The sequence below is a fragment of the Haliotis rubra genome, unplaced genomic scaffold (assembly GCF_003918875.1).
Source record: "Haliotis rubra isolate DU_JTF1 unplaced genomic scaffold, ASM391887v1 Scf538, whole genome shotgun sequence".
Taxonomy (NCBI): Eukaryota; Metazoa; Mollusca; class Gastropoda; order Lepetellida; family Haliotidae; genus Haliotis; species Haliotis rubra.
The window spans coordinates 423,177-445,836 of NW_025767233.1; the positions used below are offsets into that span (position 1 = coordinate 423,177).

The window sequence follows — 22,660 nt, forward strand, 5'->3', positions numbered from 1 at the left end:
TTATCATTGCGAATCATACCAGCGCACGCCAGACTACGGCGGTTTGATTTGCAGAGTGTCAACGCCAGACCGTTATTTATCAATAAGTAAATTGAAGAAAGTCAACAACGTCGACCGCCACGGCCACGACAGCAGATGACAATCAACAGCGCCAGATCGGTAAGCGCCGTTGCGATCGGTCGGTTGGTTTATCAGCCGCAATCGACGCGTCAACAGCAACACCGATTTATCACGGCAACGAAGAGGCACGCCAGATCAATACGAAGATTCGCAGAAAGTTCATCCATTAACGTTTATCGACCGGCCACTATCATCAGTAAACTGAAGCGGCGCCAACAATGGCAGACGACCATTTATCATACGACCTGCAGAGGCCACAATCAATGCCGTATCCGTTATTTATTAGCCGCAAATCACGAAGAAAACAATGCCGATTACGGCATGTTTATCGGCGTATGACATCAACAGCCAGATCACCAAAGACGCAGCACAAGAACGAAGAAGTCAATTGTTATCATACGTTCCAGCGAGGCGCCAACAGCGCCAGACCGGTTATTTATCATTGGTAAGAAGTCATCGTCAGATGCATGCGATCTGTATTCCACCAATGCCAGACACCACACGACAACAACGACGAAGCGGCGCCAACAATGGTAGACACCACATTTATCACATGACGGCAGAGGCCAACAATGACAGATCATTACGGCATAGCTTATTAACAGCGCCAGACGATTCATTACGGTAGTCCACGAAGAAGTCATCACCGTTATCAATTGGCTACGAGCCGAGAACAAATTTGAAGAGTCAGACACCGACATCACGAGGTGCCAACACATCACCGGCTGGCATTTATCTGCAGCCAGACAACGACGAAGCGGCGCCAACACGACACCACTATCACAAGACGGTAGAGGCCATCAATCAATGCCAGACACCAATATCGACAACATTGATCATCAATACGGCATATGACGCAGCTGGTCACGCCAGATCACCAATATCATTCAAAATCACGTCATCACCGCCAAATCATCATGACGAAGCCCGAGTACAGCCATTAATATTTCAGCCTTCATCATTAATACAGCACAACAACGTAATGAAATTTCGTCGTGACAACAATTTCTTTGCAGATGTTACCAGCCACAGTAACGCGTCTCTGGGGTCAGGCCCGTCTCTATTCGGTCGACGATACAAAATAGGAGCATTTATGAAAGCTGAGTGAACAAACTTCATTAGAGATTAAAGCACATACCAAGGTCGCGAGGATGCGGGCGTTATCCGGTATTCGCCATTGCGCGAAAGTCGCCTTACCCGAAATTGCATTGCCGACGACAGTTTGAAGACTTCGAGGATGCCCGTGAATGGAGTGGTCGAAATTACGAATCATCATGGTTTAGCGTTGAAATGTCATGTTTATTTTGAATACATTCATTATAGAAACGACTTCCGCAATTACAGTCGAAAAAGGCAAACATCTAAGCAGACGAGTCGGAATCCAATATTGCGGGGAAAGCCTCTACCCATAGTTTGAGCGAATTATCGCGCAACGGTTGTCCTGAATAGCTGGATTGCCGTCGCGTCATCGTAAGACATACGAGCTGTCGCCATTGTTTTATACAACAAGCAGCATTTTAATATATATCGTTCATCACGTTTGGTTGGTTTCTTCATATATTATTATGGTTGTTCGAAGGTATTTATGCACGAGTATTTACTGTTCTGAAAGGGGGTTGCTTTCGCGCAATTATTCCAGGCAAATAACAACACAGGTCGGACTGCACATTGCTCGGCCTTTCTAAGCGGTCGTAATGATCGAATGCAGTTTCACGGGTTGGCCCAGAGGTGACAGTCACAATATGAATGCCCTGAACAATCACTTCGAAGAATAACTCAAGAGCATTGTTTCTCATTTATAACAAGTAGTTGTCCTTCATCAGTACTGTGACACAGTTCAACGCAGTAGGCTCTTAGCGTAAATAATATTGACCTCGTTCATTATACCGGAAAATACCAGCTTGGGCCCGCCATTCTGCTGCTCAGATGGGTCAATAATTACATTGAGCGGTCTCTGGTAAGAATGTGCTGTCAATCTCCATTGGTTGGCTCAATTTACATAAACGCACCATTACGCAACAGATCTCTCGATGAGTTACCTTTATTTACAGACAACTTTTTAAATTGCCGTCAATGCACACAACGCCGAAGTTTGGCGAAGCCGGTTCAACCGTCGACGCTTTCACAGACGCCAGGGAAACAGTTCACGCTTCACGATGATCGCCGTCAGTTACCGATCTTGGGTTGCAGTACACCCGATCGGCAGCAATTATTCAACAGTTGCCCGCGCATCACCATGACACGTTGTTACTCGGGTGAAAAGTACGATTTTGCTTACACGCCACCAACGCGCGATCATCATATCGTTGGCAGCGTTTCAGCCAGCGTTCTTTCATCACAGTAATTCACAGTGATTACTGTTTCCGAAAGCTTCACAGTAGAAGGCGAATTTTGCGTCTCGTTTCTTCGCTCGAATAGTCTCTGATTATTGATCATTTGGCGGGTTTCGTATTGTATAATTGGGTATTAGGAATGCCAGTTCACTCATCGCCAGTGAAATATCAATAATAAAATAAAATGATGCCGTCGAATACCAACAATCTGCGCAGTACATTTTCATTCAACGATATTCAATCAGTAATGGTTAAATTCATCGTTCCGAAACGCCAGCCCGTTATCAAAGCCTGCTCAGTATGACCAGTTGAAACCAGCGAAGTCGGCAGGGTACAGAATCGGTTAAACATTAACAATGCGTTGCGCTTGATTAATAAAGCAAAATGTTCAACATTTGACCCGCTAATATACGACAATCAAGGCGTACCAGATAGCCAGTGTTAACGTTTATCGATGTTCGTCGCGTACATACCATTCTGATTGTCGTCGACGAATGCAGTCAACCGTCCACCATCATCCCCGACACGAGCGCCTGTACTGGCTTCATCATTCGTTGATCCTTCATCTGTTTCATAGCTTTATTAAAACCAATTATATAACCAACACAACACCATTCAGCCATATCACGAGCCAATGTTATCTCCCAAAGACGTTCCTCCATCGCCAACTTTACACGCGAGGCCGACGTACGTTTATTCCACAACATTCGTCGCAGACTCGGTGAGTTCAGAACATTATTCGTTCAGGCAAACGGTATCATCAGCGACACGTTTTATCAAGGGAGGTGAATCAACGCATCATCAACAATACCGATCAATATCGTCCTGCGGGATTCCAGATCTTCGAATACGTTCGTCATCCACCGTTCAGAGAGACCGTCATCGTCTATCCTGTCCGTTCAGACGGTCCAAATGTACCAATCGACTACGTCCGATTCCGCGGTCAGCGCGCTGGCATCGCGTCTTCAATTCAGCATCATACGATGCGGACAGTCATCTGCAGCAGGAGTTGTTGCCGCATACGCGTTCAAGCGCATGTGGCATCGTCGGTTTTCCAAAATAAACGCCATATCGTCGTTACCTGACGTTTCACGAAGCCCCGTTTTCCATCGTAGACCACCAATCAAACAGAACAGTCCACAAACATGTGTCCTTTTCTTCAGGTAATTGCCGAACTTCGATCTCCATATACCTCTGCGTAAAATATATATCAGAAAAGATGATGACGTCAATAAAATAAAACGTTATGTTACAAATTCACTGTCGACGCCGCTATACAGCAGCCGTGCTGAGCGTAATGATTGTTTTGTACCCTTCAGTAAGTTAAGCCCGTTGAACACCATCTTCTTAGCAACCGAAAGTTTTAATGACATACCTGCAGAAAATTGGCTTTTGTTCGTCAACCTGGCATTATAAAGCTCATAATCCTCGACTTCGAAAGTACAATGACAGTGCGCCTAATCAATCAAAATGGTGCCGTTCAGCTTTCACCAAATATATTCTCGAAATCAGTGACAGCGGTATTCGTTAACAGACGCCGTGAGCCGTCCGGGGACGGAATAGCGAGGGGCAGGGAATATTTCAGTTGGGATAGCCGTCTGGTTTCGAGGCCATCTTTTCAAGACTGGTCATCACTGATGCGGGATGAATTACATGTCAGCAGTACGTTGTTGCATCGATTGGTCATTTCAGCATATCGCCAGTTTCATTTGAAATCCGTTGTTATCTCCGTTAATCTCGCAGGTTCACCAGCTTCATGATAAGACACCGTGCCAGTAGCGCCGCCGCAACCATGAAAACTATTAGTTTTCGGTTGCGCATCGCTGTTCGTAAAAATCGCGTTCCAGCAGCATTCGTAAAATGTAATATCCGGTGCAGCCCTCGCCGGCATTTTACACCTTTACAGAATATTCCATATTTTATTCAACAATTGTTAGCATAAGAAATAATCAATATTCGTAACAGATGTTCATTCGTTAATTGATTTGAAATGGTAAATATGAAGATTGAGATATTTATTAAAGTTGTGTCATTTGACAGGCCAATAATTCTTCAGCAGCTTACTGAAGAGGTCGTCATAGCAGAGGCCAGACTCAACACGGTATCGGTGTTAAGCCGTGTTCGCCGCAGATAGTTTAAACAATGAAATCGGCGCCTACGTCGTCATAGAGAGAGCCAGCCCAACGAACATGTTAAATAATCAACGGTAAGTCGCTCGTCGGGCTCTCGCCGCAGCATAGATATTAAACGGTCGGTGAGCCAGTGGCTCAGCCAGGTAGAGGTTTCGAACAACGGTATCGTGGTGTTTGCCGTATTCGCCAGTAGAGGGTTAAACACGGCGGTTGCGGCTCCGCTGGTATCAAACAACGGTATTCCGGTGCTCATGCCGCTCCGTCATAGAGAAAGCTTCAACAACGGTATCGGCGCCTGTCGGTATGATGCGGCTCGCCATATTAGGTTTCTGCGATTGCAACAGTGGCGGATGTTGCTGGTTGCGCTTAGCGGTCGATATTACGTCATTAGTGCCAGTTTGCAGTTCACGATTGCAAGAGAACTTTGATCAAAATCCAATTTTTACAGTTCGTAATTAAACTTTTTTTCGCGCCTTCCGTTCGTTCAGGGTGTTTATAGAATAGCAGGATACCGTTCAATGCCGAGTAGATTGCCGGATGATCACTCGAGGTGAAAGTCAGATCATACGATGACAGTAACATTAACATTTGGTCTGTTCATTACGTAGTTGATACGACCTACCCTAACAAATGAACATATGTTGCCGCTTTACGCTTTCAGTTGTTCTAGACTGTTGAATATTCGAATCAGCCGTCCTCATCTGTTATGGTAGGTTACTGGAAGGGTAGATCAGCCAGCCAGTTCGAGCGGAACAGTTGCGCTCATCACTCGGGAATATCGTAGTCAGCACGCGCAGGATGTCAGTGTCACCCGTGCTGCAAGCAGGTACCGGTACGGCTAACGAGTATATTCTGCATATTCAATACTGCCTACAGCCACTCAACTACTGTGGTTAGTTCAAAGTGATATTTCTGTGTCACACTCTACCGGGTTAACGGTTATCGCTTACAAATATATCACCCAGAAATAATATCACTTTTGAACTAAATCCACAGTAGCTGAGTGGCTGTAGACAGCATTGAATATACAGGAATATACTCCGTTAATATGCGTACCGGAAGTACCTGCCGTACCTTTTAGATGACACTGGACATCCCGCGTAAAAGGACACGACGACGTGTTCCAGGTGTTGTGGGCGCACTCAATTGACCAACGCCCAGTCCCCAGAGCAATGCAACCAGTCAAGAAGTACTGGTCCGCGCTACCACGCATTCCGGTAAAATGGGCATCGAAGGCAAAAAAATAGGCACCTGCACTGGCAATAGATGCGTTAAGAGGGACAGCCTACTGGTTCTGAATATCTCAACAGTCTAGAACATAATACCAACAAAAGCGTAAACGGCCAACACTATGTTTCATTTGTTAGGGAGTAAACAAGTTCCATGGTCATTAATAATACATGTGTAGTTAGTTAAATGTTACCGTTTACTGTCATGTATAGTCTGACCTACGTCGGGTTGTTGGTCATCTGACCAAATCACCTCAGTATTGAGGTTGGTAAAGTGATCATCGCATACAATTTACCCTCGTGTTGTTGAACTGAACCTCCACCCTGCCCACCTGTCCCGTCTGGTCGGCACCCTACAAGATGAACGGAAACTGTCGCCGGAAAGTCAATCACGCGGACTGCTTAACTTTAAAACCGTTTGCAGTTAAAGTTCTCTCGCAATCGTGAACTGCCTAAACCTGGCACATTTAACCTCTGTTATTGCCATCGTCCACTGTAAGCAGTCAGTCAGCAGCATCCGCCGCAGCAAAGGCACCGGATACCGCTTGTTTTGAAGCCCTATCCATATAGCGGATATCGTAATCAAGGCACCGATACCCGTTGCTCTGAAGCCTATCCATATAGCATAATGCACACGGCAAGCAACTGATACCGTTGTTTCAGAAGCCCATCTACAATATAGCGGAGAGCCGCAGCAAGGCAACTGATACCGTTACTTGAAGCTCCATTCATATAGCTTTGTTTAAAACCTGATACCGTTGTTTGAAGCCCTCTCTATATAGCGGAGAGTCGCAGCAAGGCACCGATACCGTTGTTTTAGAAGCCCATCTATATAGCTGAGAGCCGTGAGCGCGATACCGTTATTGAACAGCCATCTACATTAAAGGGAGAGCCACCAGCAAGACACGGATACCGTTGTTTGAAGCTCATTCATTTCGCGGAGGAGAGCCGCAAGCAAGGCACCGATACCGTTGTTTGAAGCCTCTCTCATATAGCGAGCCGCAGCAAAGGCACGATACCGTTGTTTGAAGCCCATTCATATAGCGGAGAGCCGCAGCAAGGCAACTTCATACCGCTAGTTTTGAAGTTCCATCTCCATAGCGGCGAGCCGCACATAACAGCAAAGCTAACCCTTTGGAGAATTGAGTTAATTTCAATTCTCATCAAAATGACACAAACGCAACCAACATATCTCAAATGCATATCTGCCATTCTCAAAATCACCAACCCAAACGAAATATATCTGCCGCAATGTGTTGGCTGTATGATAACACCTGTTTGAATAAAAAATTATGGAAACGACTAAATCAATAAGGTGTAAAATTAATGAACCGAGCAGGATGCTGCACAGATGTAAAACCCACATTTTGGCATTACAGAGATGCTGTTTTTGGTTACGGAACACGCCCGGAACTAGAGAGCCATGTGTCTGTGTTTGTCTACCGAGCTGGATTTTACAGAACTTTAACCGGATGCACAACCGGAAATATCGCTCTTTCCATAGGCTTTCGGACGGCAGCGTAGCATACTGGCGCTATAACGCGAGGGTGCTGCCCATCATAAGCTGGTGAGATGTTTGTTGTGTAGTTGTTTCTGGAGATTAGCAGGATAACAACGGATGTTTCCTTAAATGTAAAAAAACTACAACATTATACTTTAATGATAATTCAGTGCAATAACGTAATACACTGCTGGACATGTGGTATTCCAGCATCCAGCGCGTGTATACATCGAATTTGATGACCAGTCTTGGCTTCGGCACTGCAGCATGGTGGCCTCGAAACCAAGACAAGCCAACATCATCCAGCAAGATGTTCCTCTTGCCCTCGCCTAAACCTCCTGTCCTGACAGCCACGGTATTCTGTCTGTAACATACCGCTGTGTCAGTGGGTAGGCATCACTGGTTTCAGGAATATATATTAGTAGGTAACAAGGCAAACCATTTTGGTTAATTAAACACACACTGTCATTGTAACACTTTCTAAAAAGTCGGGGATTATAGGAATCGGCAAATGTTAACAACAAGTTCTTGAACAAAGCCAAACATCCTCTGCAAGAACATATGTCATTAAAACTCGGTTCTCTTTTCGCCTTGTCGGCCGTCGACATCGACGTTTATCTGCTTTGCGTTTAGAGAAAGATGGGATGTTCCTGTTAACTTTGAGGTTTAGCAGGTAAACAGTCTACTGGAGAGGGGTACAAAGCAAGAAGACTCCGTCTCCGCCCGACCACTTCAAACAGCTCTGTATAAGCAGCGTCGACTTTAGTGGGTCTAGAAGGTTATGTTGTAACATAACGTTACAACATTGGCGTCATGTCATCTTTTTCTGATGAATCTATATATTTTCTGATAATAGGGTATAATGGAAGAATCCGAGTTCGACAATTACCTGGAGAAAGGTTTATAGAAGACTGTGTGGATGACTGTCCTACTTTGAGATTAAAATCACTACAATGGAAAAACAGAAGAACTTCGTGTTGTTGATGGAAACGCCAAACAAGCGACGTACAGAGACATTTTGAAAACCATTTGATGCCACATGCATGACAATGCGTAATGCAGCAACAACTTCCCCGTTGCAAGATGACAATGCTGCTCCACATCGTGCCACAGGACCATTGGTGCTGTTCTGGAAAGGGGAGCGCATTAACAGCTTGCACTGGCCTCGCGGAAAGTCCAGACATGAACTGATTGGATATTTACTTGGGGACCATCTGGACAGACAAGTGCGACAGTTGGTAGTCTCTCCTAGACAGTTGGATGACTTAGGTACAGCCTTGATCTGAATCTGGAGCTCCACAGGACGATATATTGTCAACAACCTTGTTGGATGGCATGATGCGACAGATTACCCTCCCTTATTAAAGCATCGTGGCGGTTTACTACTGCCATTGACTACCACTTGCCTTAATAAAATGAATGTTCTGAGACCTTTATCCCCAATATTCAAATCTGCAACGAATGTTGTATTGAATAAAGCTTATTCTACAAGTCAGCCTCACGTGTAAAGAAGCAAGGCAGTAGAGGGAGCATGTCTTTGGGAGGTCTCTTTTGTTAAACTCTCGTGGCCATACAAAGTTCTTTAGATAATTATTTAATGTTAGTTATATAATTGAGTTTTAATAAAAGCTATAAATAAAAATGAAAGGATTTCACAAAATGAAAAATGAAAAGCCGTTAAACACAAACACTCAGTAATCAAAGAGGGGATGACAAACCATTATATGAGTTGAGTTGAGCTGAGTTAGCTTCTTTACGTCCACATCGGAAACCATTAGCAAGTACCGAGTATATACACTGTACAATAAACAAAACATGTCAGCATTAACATCTTAGCTATACGAATTTAAATTATCAATGCCTTGGTTGTCATATATTGTGGGTCATGTTGCAGGTAGTTTTACCCTGCTGTATCCAAGCATAGCAATAATGTGACCCCCGCATCCCGTGCATCCCACAGATCGCTGCACACAGTGCCCCATGTGCCATTCATGCATACCTCCACCCGACCCTTGAGACTCCAACTGGTCCACCGTTTGCTAGGCGAACTTTGATGGTGGTGGTGTACCGGAACAATAAGACAAAAGACCACCATTACCGCGAACAATCACATCGCCGAACGAAAGAAACAAACGCGATCGCGAGACGACCTGGGCAAATCGCACACAGCTCGTCCTTGGCGGCCAGTGCCTATTTGTTTGCTAATGATGTCTACTTGTAGAAGCATTAGGTGAAACTGTATTCCTAGTACTGTGCCACAATACACATAAAAACCCCACCAAGAATGATCACCGAAATAGAAGACTATTCAGGTAACGAAAAAGGAAAACAAAAGATTCCTAAAATTCGCCTTCTGCTTTTCGTAAACTTTAAACAAGTGAGAAATAATTGTAATTACTGTAGTAAGGGAACGCTGGAAACAAAGTATATAACTGCTTAGTGATGAGTGATATGTGTGTCACGCGGAACCAAAACATGGTGGCGTGTAATAAAACTAAATCGAGTGTCACTTCCACCGAATGTAACGTACAGTGTCAAGTGTGTGATCACACGGGCACATTGCTATTATTTTGAATAATTACTTTTCTGATCAGAGTTATTGTACCTGAACAAGCCTAACATGAAAACAAATCGATGTTATTCTAAAGTCAGGAAACCCCCTTGATGTTAATGATATTTCTCTTGTTCAGGGGCTTATTACTGAAGCATCTGGTCCGCACGGTGTAAGTAATAGACGTCTAAAAATGACAGCAACCAAAATAGCAGAACCCTCTTACAAAATCATTAAAACGTGATGTGTTTCCCAACATCTGTAAAAGAAGCATCTGATGAAGTTGGAGCTCAACGGATTAATTCATAAACTTCAGCGTTGTGGCATTGACAGCAATTTTAAAAAAGTTATCTGTGCAATAAGACACGAAAAATGCAGTCTAAAGTATCAACTCATCAGAGAGATCTGTTCTATGTGTAAGTACCCCTGGGTCAGTCCTGATTCCCCTATTATTTATAATATAAATTAATTATATAATGGAATTGACAGTAACATTCGCCTGTTTTTAAAGGGATACTTCTCTCAATGTAATTATTGATGACCCATCCCAGGCAGCTTTTACGTTAGGGATTAATTTCAATTTGGGCCCAAAATGGTAGGTATTTCTTTTCAGTATAATAAGACGGGGTCAATATTATTTACGCTAAATTTTCTACGTTGTTTTGTGTCCACAATTTTGATGAAGGACAATACTGTTATAAATGAAGAAGAAAAACAAATACTCTTGGGGGTTATTCTTCAGAGTGATTGTTCCAGGGGCGATCATATTGCCGATATCGCCTCTGAGATCAGCCCATTGATCAAACTACATTCATATAGATCAATTACATTCGCTTAAATCGTGAAAGGTAGAAACAATGTACAGACAATCCATTTAACCTGTATTTGATTATTGCTACTATATCTGGAATAATTGCACCAAAAAGCAACCCCAACTCCAAGAACAATTAAATCTCGATGCATAGAATACTATGTGGAGCAGTCGGTGGAACAAGCCATAATGAAATATATGAAGAAACCAACTTCAAACCAGTAGGTAAAGGACGATATAATTAAAATATATCTTTGTTGTATAAAAACAAGTAGCGACTAAGTGATCGTATGTCACCTACAGTGGGCCGCGTCCAATCAGTATAACCTTAGAAACCAATCCAGTATCCAATCTGTACATTCCAGGACAAACCATTTTACTTGATAGTATCAAACCATGGATAGAACTTCCCAACAAATATATTAGTTCCGACTCGTTATCCTGCTTTAAATGAATGATTAAGATGTTTGCATATTTTTCGACTATGAGAAATTACGGAAGTCGTTTCCTATAATGAATTGTAATTTCAAAATAAACATGACATTTCATGAGCATAAATTATGATATTCATGAAATTTCATTACACTCCATTCACAGGCACATCCTTTCAAGTCTCTAAACTGTCATCAACCCGTACAGATTCAGATTAAAGGCCATGACACTTCCTGCAATAGAAAGAGACGAACCTGAACAGATAACAATCACATCACATCCTCACTGTGCAGACAGTATGTGTGCCCCCATCCTCTAATAGAACATTCCTCCAAGAAACTCTCGTCTCCCTATACAGTTTATATCATCGAGCCAGATAGGACCCAGGCCTGACCCAAAGTGCGCATTACCGTAAGCCTGGCCGACGTCCTGCAAAAGAAATTGTTATCACGATTATTGAAATTTCATTACATTTGTGTCTAACATTGCTGGCACCTCTTCGTGTTTTGAGTCATGGTGGTAGTGTCTAACATTGTTGATAGCCCCTACCGTCATATGCCATGTAGTGTCTAACATTGTTGGCACCTCTTCGTGTTCTGTGTCATGTAGTGTCTAACATTGTTGATAGCCTCTACCGTCATATGTCATGTAGTGTCTAACATTGTTGGCACCTCTTCGTGTTCTGTGTCATGTAGTGTCTAACATTGTTGATAGCACTCTTCGTCATATGCCATGTAGTGTCTAACATTGTTGGCACCTCTTCGTGTTCTGTGTCATGTAGTGTCTAACATTGTTGGCACCTCTTCGTGTTCTGTGTCATGTAGTGTCTAACATTGTTGGCACCTCTTCGTGTTCTGTGCCATGTAGTGTCTAACATTGTTGATAGCCTCTACCGTCATATGCCATGTAGTGTCTAACATTGTTGGCACCTCTTCGTGTTCTGTGTCATGTAGTGTCTAACATTGTTGATAGCCTCTACCGTCATATGTCATGTAGTGTCTAACATTGTTGGCACCTCTTCGTGTTCTGTGTCATGTAGTGTCTAACATTGTTGATAGCCTCTACCGTCATATGCCATGTAGTGTCTAACATTGTTGGCACCTCTTCGTGTTCTGTGTCATGTAGTGTCTAACATTGTTGGCACCTCTTCGTGTTCTGTGTCATGTAGTGTCTAACATTGTTGGCACCTCTTCGTGTTCTGTGTCATGTAGTGTCTAACATTGTTGATAGCCTCTACCGTCATATGCCATGTAGTGTCTAACATTGTTGGCACCTCTTCGTGTTCTGTGTCATGTAGTGTCTAACATTGTTGATAGCCTCTACCGTCATATGTCATGTAGTGTCTAACATTGTTGGCACCTCTTCGTGTTCTGTGTCATGTAGTGTCTAACATTGTTGACACCTCTACCGTTCTATGCCATGTAGTGTCTAACATTGTTGGCACCTCTTCGTGTTCTGTGTCATGTAGTGTCTAACATTGTTGGCACCTCTTCGTGTTCTGTGTCATGTAGTGTCTAACATTGTTGGCACCTCTTCGTGTTCTGTGTCATGTAGTGTCTAACATTGTTGATAGCCTCTACCGTCATATGCCATGTAGTGTCTAACATTGTTGGCACCTCTTCGTGTTCTGTGTCATGTAGTGTCTAACATTGTTGATAGCCTCTACCGTCATATGCCATGTAGTGTCTAACATTGTTGGCACCTCTTCGTGTTCTGTGTCATGTAGTGTCTAACATTGTTGACACTTTTCGTGTTCTGTGCCATGTAGTGTCTAACATTGTTGGCACCTCTTCGTGTTCTGTGTCATGTAGTGTCTAACATTGTTGATAGCCTCTACCGTCATATGCCATGTAGTGTCTAACATTGTTGGCACCTCTTCGTGTTCTGTGTCATGTAGTGTCTAACATTGTTGATAGCCTCTACCGTCATATGCCATGTAGTGTCTAACATTGTTGGCACCTCTTCGTGTTCTGTGTCATGTAGTGTCTAACATTGTTGACAGCCTCTTCGTGTCATGTGCCATGTAGTGTCTAACATTGTTGGCACCTCTTCGTGTTCTGTGTCATGTAGTGTCTAACATTGTTGATAGCCTCTACCGTCATATGCCATGTAGTGTCTAACATTGTTGGCACCTCTTCGTGTTCTGTGTCATGTAGTGTCTAACATTGTTGACACTTCTTCGTGTTCTGTGCCATGTAGTGTCTAACATTGTTGGCACCTCTTCGTGTTCTGTGCCATGTAGTGTCTAACATTGTTGGCACCTCTTCGTGTTCTGTGTCATGTAGTGTCTAACATTGTTGGCACCTCTTCGTGTTCTGTGTCATGTAGTGTCTAACATTGTTGATAGCCTCTACCGTCATATGCCATGTAGTGTCTAACATTGTTGGCACCTCTTCGTGTTCTGTGTCATGTAGTGTCTAACATTGTTGATAGCCTCTACCGTCTAACATTGTTGGCATTGTCATGTAGTGTCTAACATTGTTGGCACCTCTTCGTGTTCTGTGTCATGTAGTGTCTAACATTGTTGACACCTCTCTACCGTTCTGTGCCATGTAGTGTCTAACATTGTTGGCACCTCTTCGTGTTCTGTGTCATGTAGTGTCTAACATTGTTGGCACCTCTTCGTGTTCTGTGTCATGTAGTGTCTAACATTGTTGGCACCTCTTCGTGTTCTGTGTCATGTAGTGTCTAACATTGTTGGCACCTCTTCGTGTTCTGTGTCATGTAGTGTCTAACATTGTTGATAGCCTCTTCGTGTTCTGTGTCATGTAGTGTCTAACATTGTTGGCACCTCTTCGTGTTCTGTGTCATGTAGTGTCTAACATTGTTGATAGCCTCTACCGTCATATGCCATGTAGTGTCTAACATTGTTGGCACCTCTTCGTGTTCTGTGTCATGTAGTGTCTAACATTGTTGATAGCCTCTACCGTCATATGCCATGTAGTGTCTAACATTGTTGGCACCTCTTCGTGTTCTGTGTCATGTAGTGTCTAACATTGTTGATAGCCTCTACCGTCATATGCCATGTAGTGTCTAACATTGTTGGCACCTCTTCGTGTTCTGTGTCATGTAGTGTCTAACATTGTTGGCACCTCTTCGTGTTCTGTGCCATGTAGTGTCTAACATTGTTGGCACCTCTTCGTGTTCTGTGTCATGTAGTGTCTAACATTGTTGATAGCCTCTACCGTCATATGCCATGTAGTGTCTAACATTGTTGGCACCTCTTCGTGTTCTGTGTCATGTAGTGTCTAACATTGTTGGCACCTCTTCGTGTTCTGTGTCATGTAGTGTCTAACATTGTTGGCACCTCTTCGTGTTCTGTGTCATGTAGTGTCTAACATTGTTGATAGCCTCTACCGTCATATGCCATGTAGTGTCTAACATTGTTGGCACCTCTTCGTGTTCTGTGTCATGTAGTGTCTAACATTGTTGGCAGCCTCTTCGTGTTCTGTGCCATGTAGTGTCTAACATTGTTGGCACCTCTTCGTGTTCTGTGTCATGTAGTGTCTAACATTGTTGATAGCCTCTACCGTCATATGCCATGTAGTGTCTAACATTGTTGGCACCTCTTCGTGTTCTGTGTCATGTAGTGTCTAACATTGTTGACACCTCTTCGTGTTCTGTGCCATGTAGTGTCTAACATTGTTGGCACCTCTTCGTGTTCTGTGTCATGTAGTGTCTAACATTGTTGGCACCTCTTCGTGTTCTGTGTCATGTAGTGTCTAACATTGTTGGCACCTCTTCGTGTTCTGTGTCATGTAGTGTCTAACATTGTTGATAGCCTCTACCGTCATATGCCATGTAGTGTCTAACATTGTTGGCACCTCTTCGTGTTCTGTGTCATGTAGTGTCTAACATTGTTGATAGCCTCTACCGTCATATGCCATGTAGTGTCTAACATTGTTGGCACCTCTTCGTGTTCTGTGTCATGTAGTGTCTAACATTGTTGACACCTCTTTCGTGTTATGTGTCATGTAGTGTCTAACATTGTTGGCACCTCTTCGTGTTCTGTGTCATGTAGTGTCTAACATTGTTGGCACCTCTTCGTGTTCTGTGCCATGTAGTGTCTAACATTGTTGGCACCTCTTCGTGTTCTGTGCCATTAGTGTGTCATTGTTAGTGTCTAACATTGTTGTCTAACATTGTTGGCACCTCTTCGTGTTCTGTGCCATGTAGTGTCTAACATTGTTGGCACCTCTTCGTGTTCTGTGTCATGTAGTGTCTAACATTGTTGGCACCTCTTCGTCGTGTTCTGTGTCATGTAGTGTCTAACATTGTTGATAGCCTCTTCGTGTTCTGTGTCATGTAGTGTCTAACATTGTTGGCACCTCTTCGTGTTCTGTGTCATGTAGTGTCTAACATTGTTGGCACCTCTTCGTGTTCTGTGTCATGTAGTGTCTAACATTGTTGGCACCTCTTCGTGTTCTGTGTCATGTAGTGTCTAACATTGTTGATAGCCTCTACCGTCATATGCCATGTAGTGTCTAACATTGTTGGCACCTCTTCGTGTTCTGTGTCATGTAGTGTCTAACATTGTTGATAGCCTCTACCGTCATATGCCATGTAGTGTCTAACATTGTTGGCACCTCTTCGTGTTCTGTGTCATGTAGTGTCTAACATTGTTGATAGCCTCTACCGTCATATGCCATGTAGTGTCTAACATTGTTGGCACCTCTTCGTGTTCTGTGTCATGTAGTGTCTTACATTGTTGACACTTTTTCGTGTTCTGTGCCATGTAGTGTCTAACATTGTTGGCACCTCTTCGTGTTCTGTGTCATGTAGTGTCTAACATTGTTGATAGCCTCTACCGTCATATGCCATGTAGTGTCTAACATTGTTGGCACCTCTTCGTGTTCTGTGTCATGTAGTGTCTAACATTGTTGATACCTCTCGTGTTCATATGCCATGTAGTGTCTAACATTGTTGGCACCTCTTCGTGTTCTGTGCCATGTAGTGTCTAACATTGTTGGCACCTCTTCGTGTTCTGTGTCATGTAGTGTCTAACATTGTTGGCACCTCTTCGTGTTCTGTGTCATGTAGTGTCTAACATTGTGTCTAACATAGCCTCCACCGTGTTATGCCATGTAGTGTCTAACATTGTTGGCACCTCTTCGTGTTCTGTGTCATGTAGTGTCTAACATTGTTGATAGCCTCTACCGTCATATGCCATGTAGTGTCTAACATTGTTGGCACCTCTTCGTGTTCTGTGTCATGTAGTGTCTAACATTGTTGATAGCCTCTACCGTCATATGCCATGTAGTGTCTAACATTGTTGGCACCTCTTCGTGTTCTGTGTCATGTAGTGTCTAACATTGTTGGCACCTCTTCGTGTTCTGTGTCATGTAGTGTCTAACATTGTTGGCACCTCTTCGTGTTCTGTGTCATGTAGTGTCTAACATTGTTGACACCTCTTCGTGTTCTGTGCCATGTAGTGTCTAACATTGTTGGCACCTCTTCGTGTTCTGTGTCATGTAGTGTCTAACATTGTTGGCACCTCTTCGTGTTCTGTGTCATGTAGTGTCTAACATTGTTGGCACCTCTTCGTGTTCTGTGTCATGTAGTGTCTAACATTGTTGATAGCCTCTTCGTGTTCTGTGTCATGTAGTGTCTAACATTGTTGGCACCTCTTCGTGTTCTGTGTCATGTAGTGTCTAACATTGTTGGCACCTCTTCGTGTTCTGTGTCATGTAGTGTCTAACATTGTTGGCACCTCTTCGTGTTCTGTGTCATGTAGTGTCTAACATTGTTGATAGCCTTCGTGTCATGTGTCATGTAGTGTCTAACATTGTTGGCACCTCTTCGTGTTCTGTGTCATGTAGTGTCTAACATTGTTGGCACCTCTTCGTGTTCTGTGTCATGTAGTGTCTAACATTGTTGGCACCTCTTCGTGTTCTGTGTCATGTAGTGTCTAACATTGTTGATAGCCTCTACCGTCATATGCCATGTAGTGTCTAACATTGTTGGCACCTCTTCGTGTTCTGTGTCATGTAGTGTCTAACATTGTTGATAGCCTCTACCGTCATATGCCATGTAGTGTCTAACATTGTTGGCACCTCTTCGTGTTCTGTGTCATGTAGTGTCTAACATTGTTGATAGCCTCTACCGTCATATGCCATGTAGTGTCTAACATTGTTGGCACCTCTTCGTGTTCTGTGTCATGTAGTGTCTAACATTGTTGACACTTCTTCGTGTTCTGTGTCATGTAGTGTCTAACATTGTTGGCACCTCTTCGTGTTCTGTGTCATGTAGTGTCTAACATTGTTTGACACCTCTTCGTGTTCTGTGCCATGTAGTGTCTAACATTGTTGGCACCTCTTCGTGTTCTGTGTCATGTAGTGTCTAACATTGTTGACAGCCTCTACCGTGTTCTGTGCCATGTAGTGTCTAACATTGTTGGCACCTCTTCGTGTTCTGTGTCATGTAGTGTCTAACATTGTTGACAGCCTCTACCGTTCATATGTCATGTAGTGTCTAACATTGTTGGCACCTCTTCGTGTTCTGTGTCATGTAGTGTCTAACATTGTTGCACCTCTTCGTGTTCTGTGTCATGTAGTGTCTAACATTGTTGGCACCTCTTCGTGTTCTGTGTCATGTAGTGTCTAACATTGTTGATAGCCTCTACCGTCATATGCCATGTAGTGTCTAACATTGTTGGCACCTCTTCGTGTTCTGTGTCATGTAGTGTCTAACATTGTTGACACCTCTTCGTGTTCTGTGCCATGTAGTGTCTAACATTGTTGGCACCTCTTCGTGTTCTGTGCCATGTAGTGTCTAACATTGTTGGCACCTCTTCGTGTTCTGTGTCATGTAGTGTCTAACATTGTTGGCACCTCTTCGTGTTCTGTGTCATGTAGTGTCTAACATTGTTGATAGCCTCTACCGTCATATGCCATGTAGTGTCTAACATTGTTGGCACCTCTTCGTGTTCTGTGTCATGTAGTGTCTAACATTGTTGATAGCCTCTACCGTCATATGCCATGTAGTGTCTAACATTGTTGGCACCTCTTCGTGTTCTGTGTCATGTAGTGTCTAACATTGTTGACAGCCTCTACCGTCATATGCCATGTAGTGTCTAACATTGTTGGCACCTCTTCGTGTTCTGTGTCATGTAGTGTCTAACATTGTTGGCACCTCTTCGTGTTCTGTGTCATGTAGTGTCTAACATTGTTGGCACCTCTTCGTGTTCTGTGTCATGTAGTGTCTAACATTGTTGGCAGCTCTTCGTGTTCTGTGTCATGTAGTGTCTAACATTGTTGGCACCTCTTCGTGTTCTGTGTCATGTAGTGTCTAACATTGTTGGCATCTCTTCGTGTTCTGTGTCATGTAGTGTCTAACATTGTTGGCACCTCTTCGTGTTCTGTGTCATGTAGTGTCTAACATTGTTGATAGCCTCTACCGTCATATGCCATGTAGTGTCTAACATTGTTGGCACCTCTTCGTGTTCTGTGTCATGTAGTGTCTAACATTGTTGATAGCCTCTACCGTCATATGCCATGTAGTGTCTAACATTGTTGGCACCTCTTCGTGTTCTGTGTCATGTAGTGTCTAACATTGTTGGCACCTCTTCGTGTTCTGTGTCATGTAGTGTCTAACATTGTTGGCACCTCTTCGTGTTCTGTGTCATGTAGTGTCTAACATTGTTGATAGCCTCTTACCGTCATATGCCATGTAGTGTCTAACATTGTTGGCACCTCTTCGTGTTCTGTGTCATGTAGTGTCTAACATTGTTGACACCTCTTCGTGTTCTGTGTCATGTAGTGTCTAACATTGTTGGCACCTCTTCGTGTTCTGTGTCATGTAGTGTCTAACATTGTTGATAGCCTCTACCGTCATGCCATGTAGTGTCTAACATTGTTGGCACCTCTTCGTGTTCTGTGTCATGTAGTGTCTAACATTGTTGATAGCCTCTTCGTGTTCTGTGCCATGTAGTGTCTAACATTGTTGGCACCTCTTCGTGTTCTGTGTCATGTAGTGTCTAACATTGTTGATAGCCTCTACCGTCATATGCCATGTAGTGTCTAACATTGTTGGCACCTCTTCGTGTTCTGTGTCATGTAGTGTCTAACATTGTTGACACCTCTTCGTGTTCTGTGCCATGTAGTGTCTAACATTGTTGGCACCTCTTCGTGTTCTGTGTCATGTAGTGTCTAACATTGTTGATAGCCTCTACCGTCATATGCCATGTAGTGTCTAACATTGTTGGCACCTCTTCGTGTTCTGTGTCATGTAGTGTCTAACATTGTTGACACCTCTTCGTGTTCTGTGCCATGTAGTGTCTAACATTGTTGGCACCTCTTCGTGTTCTGTGTCATGTAGTGTCTAACATTGTTGGCACCTCTTCGTGTTCTGTGTCATGTAGTGTCTAACATTGTTGGCACCTCTTCGTGTTCTGTGTCATGTAGTGTCTAACATTGTTGATAGCCTCTACCGTCATATGCCATGTAGTGTCTAACATTGTTGGCACCTCTTCGTGTTCTGTGTCATGTAGTGTCTAACATTGTTGATAGCCTCTACCGTCATGTGCCATGTAGTGTCTAACATTGTTGGCACCTCTTCGTGTTCTGTGTCATGTAGTGTCTAACATTGTTGATAGCCTCTACCGTCATATGCCATGTAGTGTCTAACATTGTTGGCACCTCTTCGTGTTCTGTGTCATGTAGTGTCTAACATTGTTGGCACCTCTTCGTGTTCTGTGTCATGTAGTGTCTAACATTGTTGGCACCTCTTCGTGTTCTGTGTCATGTAGTGTCTAACATTGTTGACACCTCTTCGTGTTCTGTGTCATGTAGTGTCTAACATTGTTGGCACCTCTTCGTGTTCTGTGTCATGTAGTGTCTAACATTGTTGGCACCTCTTCGTGTTCTGTGTCATGTAGTGTCTAACATTGTTGGCACCTCTTCGTGTTCTGTGTCATGTAGTGTCTAACATTGTTTAGCCTCTACCGTCATATGCCATGTAGTGTCTAACATTGTTGGCACCTCTTCGTGTTCTGTGTCATGTAGTGTCTAACATTGTTGGCACCTCTACCGTTCTGTGTCATGTAGTGTCTAACATTGTTGGCACCTCTTCGTGTTCTGTGTCATGTAGTGTCTAACATTGTTGATAGCCTCTACCGTCATATGCCATGTAGTGTCTAACATTGTTGGCACCTCTTCGTGTTCTGTGTCATGTAGTGTCTAACATTGTTGACACTCTTCGTGTTCTGTGCCATGTAGTGTCTAACATTGTTGGCACCTCTTCGTGTTCTGTGTCATGTAGTGTCTAACATTGTTGATAGCCTCTACCGTCATATGCCATGTAGTGTCTAACATTGTTGGCACCTCTTCGTGTTCTGTGTCATGTAGTGTCTAACATTGTTGACACCTCTTCGTGTTCTGTGCCATGTAGTGTCTAACATTGTTGGCACCTCTTCGTGTTCTGTGCCATGTAGTGTCTAACATTGTTGGCACCTCTTCGTGTTCTGTGTCATGTAGTGTCTAACATTGTTGGCACCTCTTCGTGTTCTGTGTGTCATGTAGTGTCTAACATTGTTGATACCTCACCGTGTTCTATGCCATGTAGTGTCTAACATTGTTGGCACCTCTTCGTGTTCTGTGTCATGTAGTGTCTAACATTGTTGGCACCTCTTCGTGTTCTGTGTCATGTAGTGTCTAACATTGTTGATACCTCTTCGTGTCATGTGTCATGTAGTGTCTAACATTGTTGGCACCTCTTCGTGTTCTGTGTCATGTAGTGTCTAACATTGTTGACAGCCTCTTCCGTCATGTGCCATGTAGTGTCTAACATTGTTGGCACCTCTTCGTGTTCTGTGTCATGTAGTGTCTAACATTGTTGATAGCCTCTACCGTCATATGCCATGTAGTGTCTAACATTGTTGGCACCTCTTCGTGTTCTGTGTCATGTAGTGTCTAACATTGTTGACACCTCTTCGTGTTCTGTGTCATGTAGTGTCTAACATTGTTGTGGGCAGCTCTTCTACTTCTGTGTCATGTAGTGTCTAACATTGTTGGCACCTCTTCGTGTTCTGTGTCATGTAGTGTCTAACATTGTTGATAGCCTCTTCGTGTTCATGTGTCATGTAGTGTCTAACATTGTTGGCACCTCTTCGTGTTCTGTGTCATGTAGTGTCTAACATTGTTGGCACCTCTTCGTGTTCTGTGTCATGTAGTGTCTAACATTGTTGGCACCTCTTCGTGTTCTGTGTCATGTAGTGTCTAACATTGTTGATAGCCTCTACGTGTCATATGCCATGTAGTGTCTAACATTGTTGGCACCTCTTCGTGTTCTGTGTCATGTAGTGTCTAACATTGTTGACAGCCTCTTCGTGTTCTGTGCCATGTAGTGTCTAACATTGTTGGCACCTCTTCGTGTTCTGTGTCATGTAGTGTCTAACATTGTTGATAGCCTCTACCGTCATATGCCATGTAGTGTCTAACATTGTTGGCACCTCTTCGTGTTCTGTGTCATGTAGTGTCTAACATTGTTGATAGCCTTCTCGTGTTCTGTGCCATGTAGTGTCTAACATTGTTGGCACCTCTTCGTGTTCTGTGTCATGTAGTGTCTAACATTGTTGGCACCTCTTCGTGTTCTGTGTCATGTAGTGTCTAACATTGTTGGCACCTCTTCGTGTTCTGTGTCATGTAGTGTCTAACATTGTTGATAGCCCTCCGTCGTCATATGTGCCATGTAGTGTCTAACATTGTTGGCACCTCTTCGTGTTCTGTGTCATGTAGTGTCTAACATTGTTGATAGCCTCTACCGTCATATGCCATGTAGTGTCTAACATTGTTGGCACCTCTTCGTGTTCTGTGTCATGTAGTATGTGTCTAACATTGTTGACAGCCTCTACCGTCATATGCCATGTAGTGTCTAACATTGTTGGCACCTCTTCGTGTTCTGTGTCATGTAGTGTCTAACATTGTTGGCACCTCTTCGTGTTCTGTGTCATGTAGTGTCTAACATTGTTGGCACCTCTTCGTGTTCTGTGTCATGTAGTGTCTAACATTGTTGGCACCTCTTCGTGTTCTGTGTCATGTAGTGTCTAACATTGTTGATACCTCTTCGTGTTCTGTGTCATGTAGTGTCTAACATTGTTGGCACCTCTTCGTGTTCTGTGTCATGTAGTGTCTAACATTGTTGGCACCTCTTCGTGTTCTGTGTCATGTAGTGTCTAACATTGTTGATAGCCTCTACCGTCATATGCCATGTAGTGTCTAACATTGTTGGCACCTCTTCGTGTTCTGTGTCATGTAGTGTCTAACATTGTTGACAGCCTCTACCGTCATATGCCATGTAGTGTCTAACATTGTTGGCACCTCTTCGTGTTCTGTGTCATGTAGTGTCTAACATTGTTGATAGCCTCTACCGTCATATGCCATGTAGTGTCTAACATTGTTGGCACCTCTTCGTGTTCTGTGTCATGTAGTGTCTAACATTGTTGTGTCTAACATTGTGCCATGTAGTGTCTAACATTGTCGTGTTCTGTGTCATGTAGTGTCTAACATTGTTGGCAGCTCTCTACCGTCATGTGCCATGTAGTGTCTAACATTGT

The 22,660-nt window shown here is 43.5% G+C and overlaps 1 protein-coding gene across 3 annotated transcripts in view; it reads right to left on the reverse strand.

Moving 5' to 3' along the window:
- The window catches only part of LOC124253291 (deleted in malignant brain tumors 1 protein-like), a 130,411-nt gene that overhangs the window by 36,736 nt on the left and 71,015 nt on the right, over positions 1 to 22,660 (reverse strand). Inside the window, exon 28 of one of the 3 annotated variants that reach the window (XM_046687035.1) lies at positions 11,422 to 11,538. The exons of the other annotated variants lie outside the window; for them this stretch is intronic. Within the exon in view, the coding sequence (XP_046542991.1) occupies positions 11,469 to 11,538 (70 nt within the window). The 3' untranslated portion in view covers positions 11,422 to 11,468. Of the gene's footprint in view, positions 1 to 11,421; positions 11,539 to 22,660 lie in introns of those variants that run through there. 3 annotated transcript variants of the gene reach the window in all.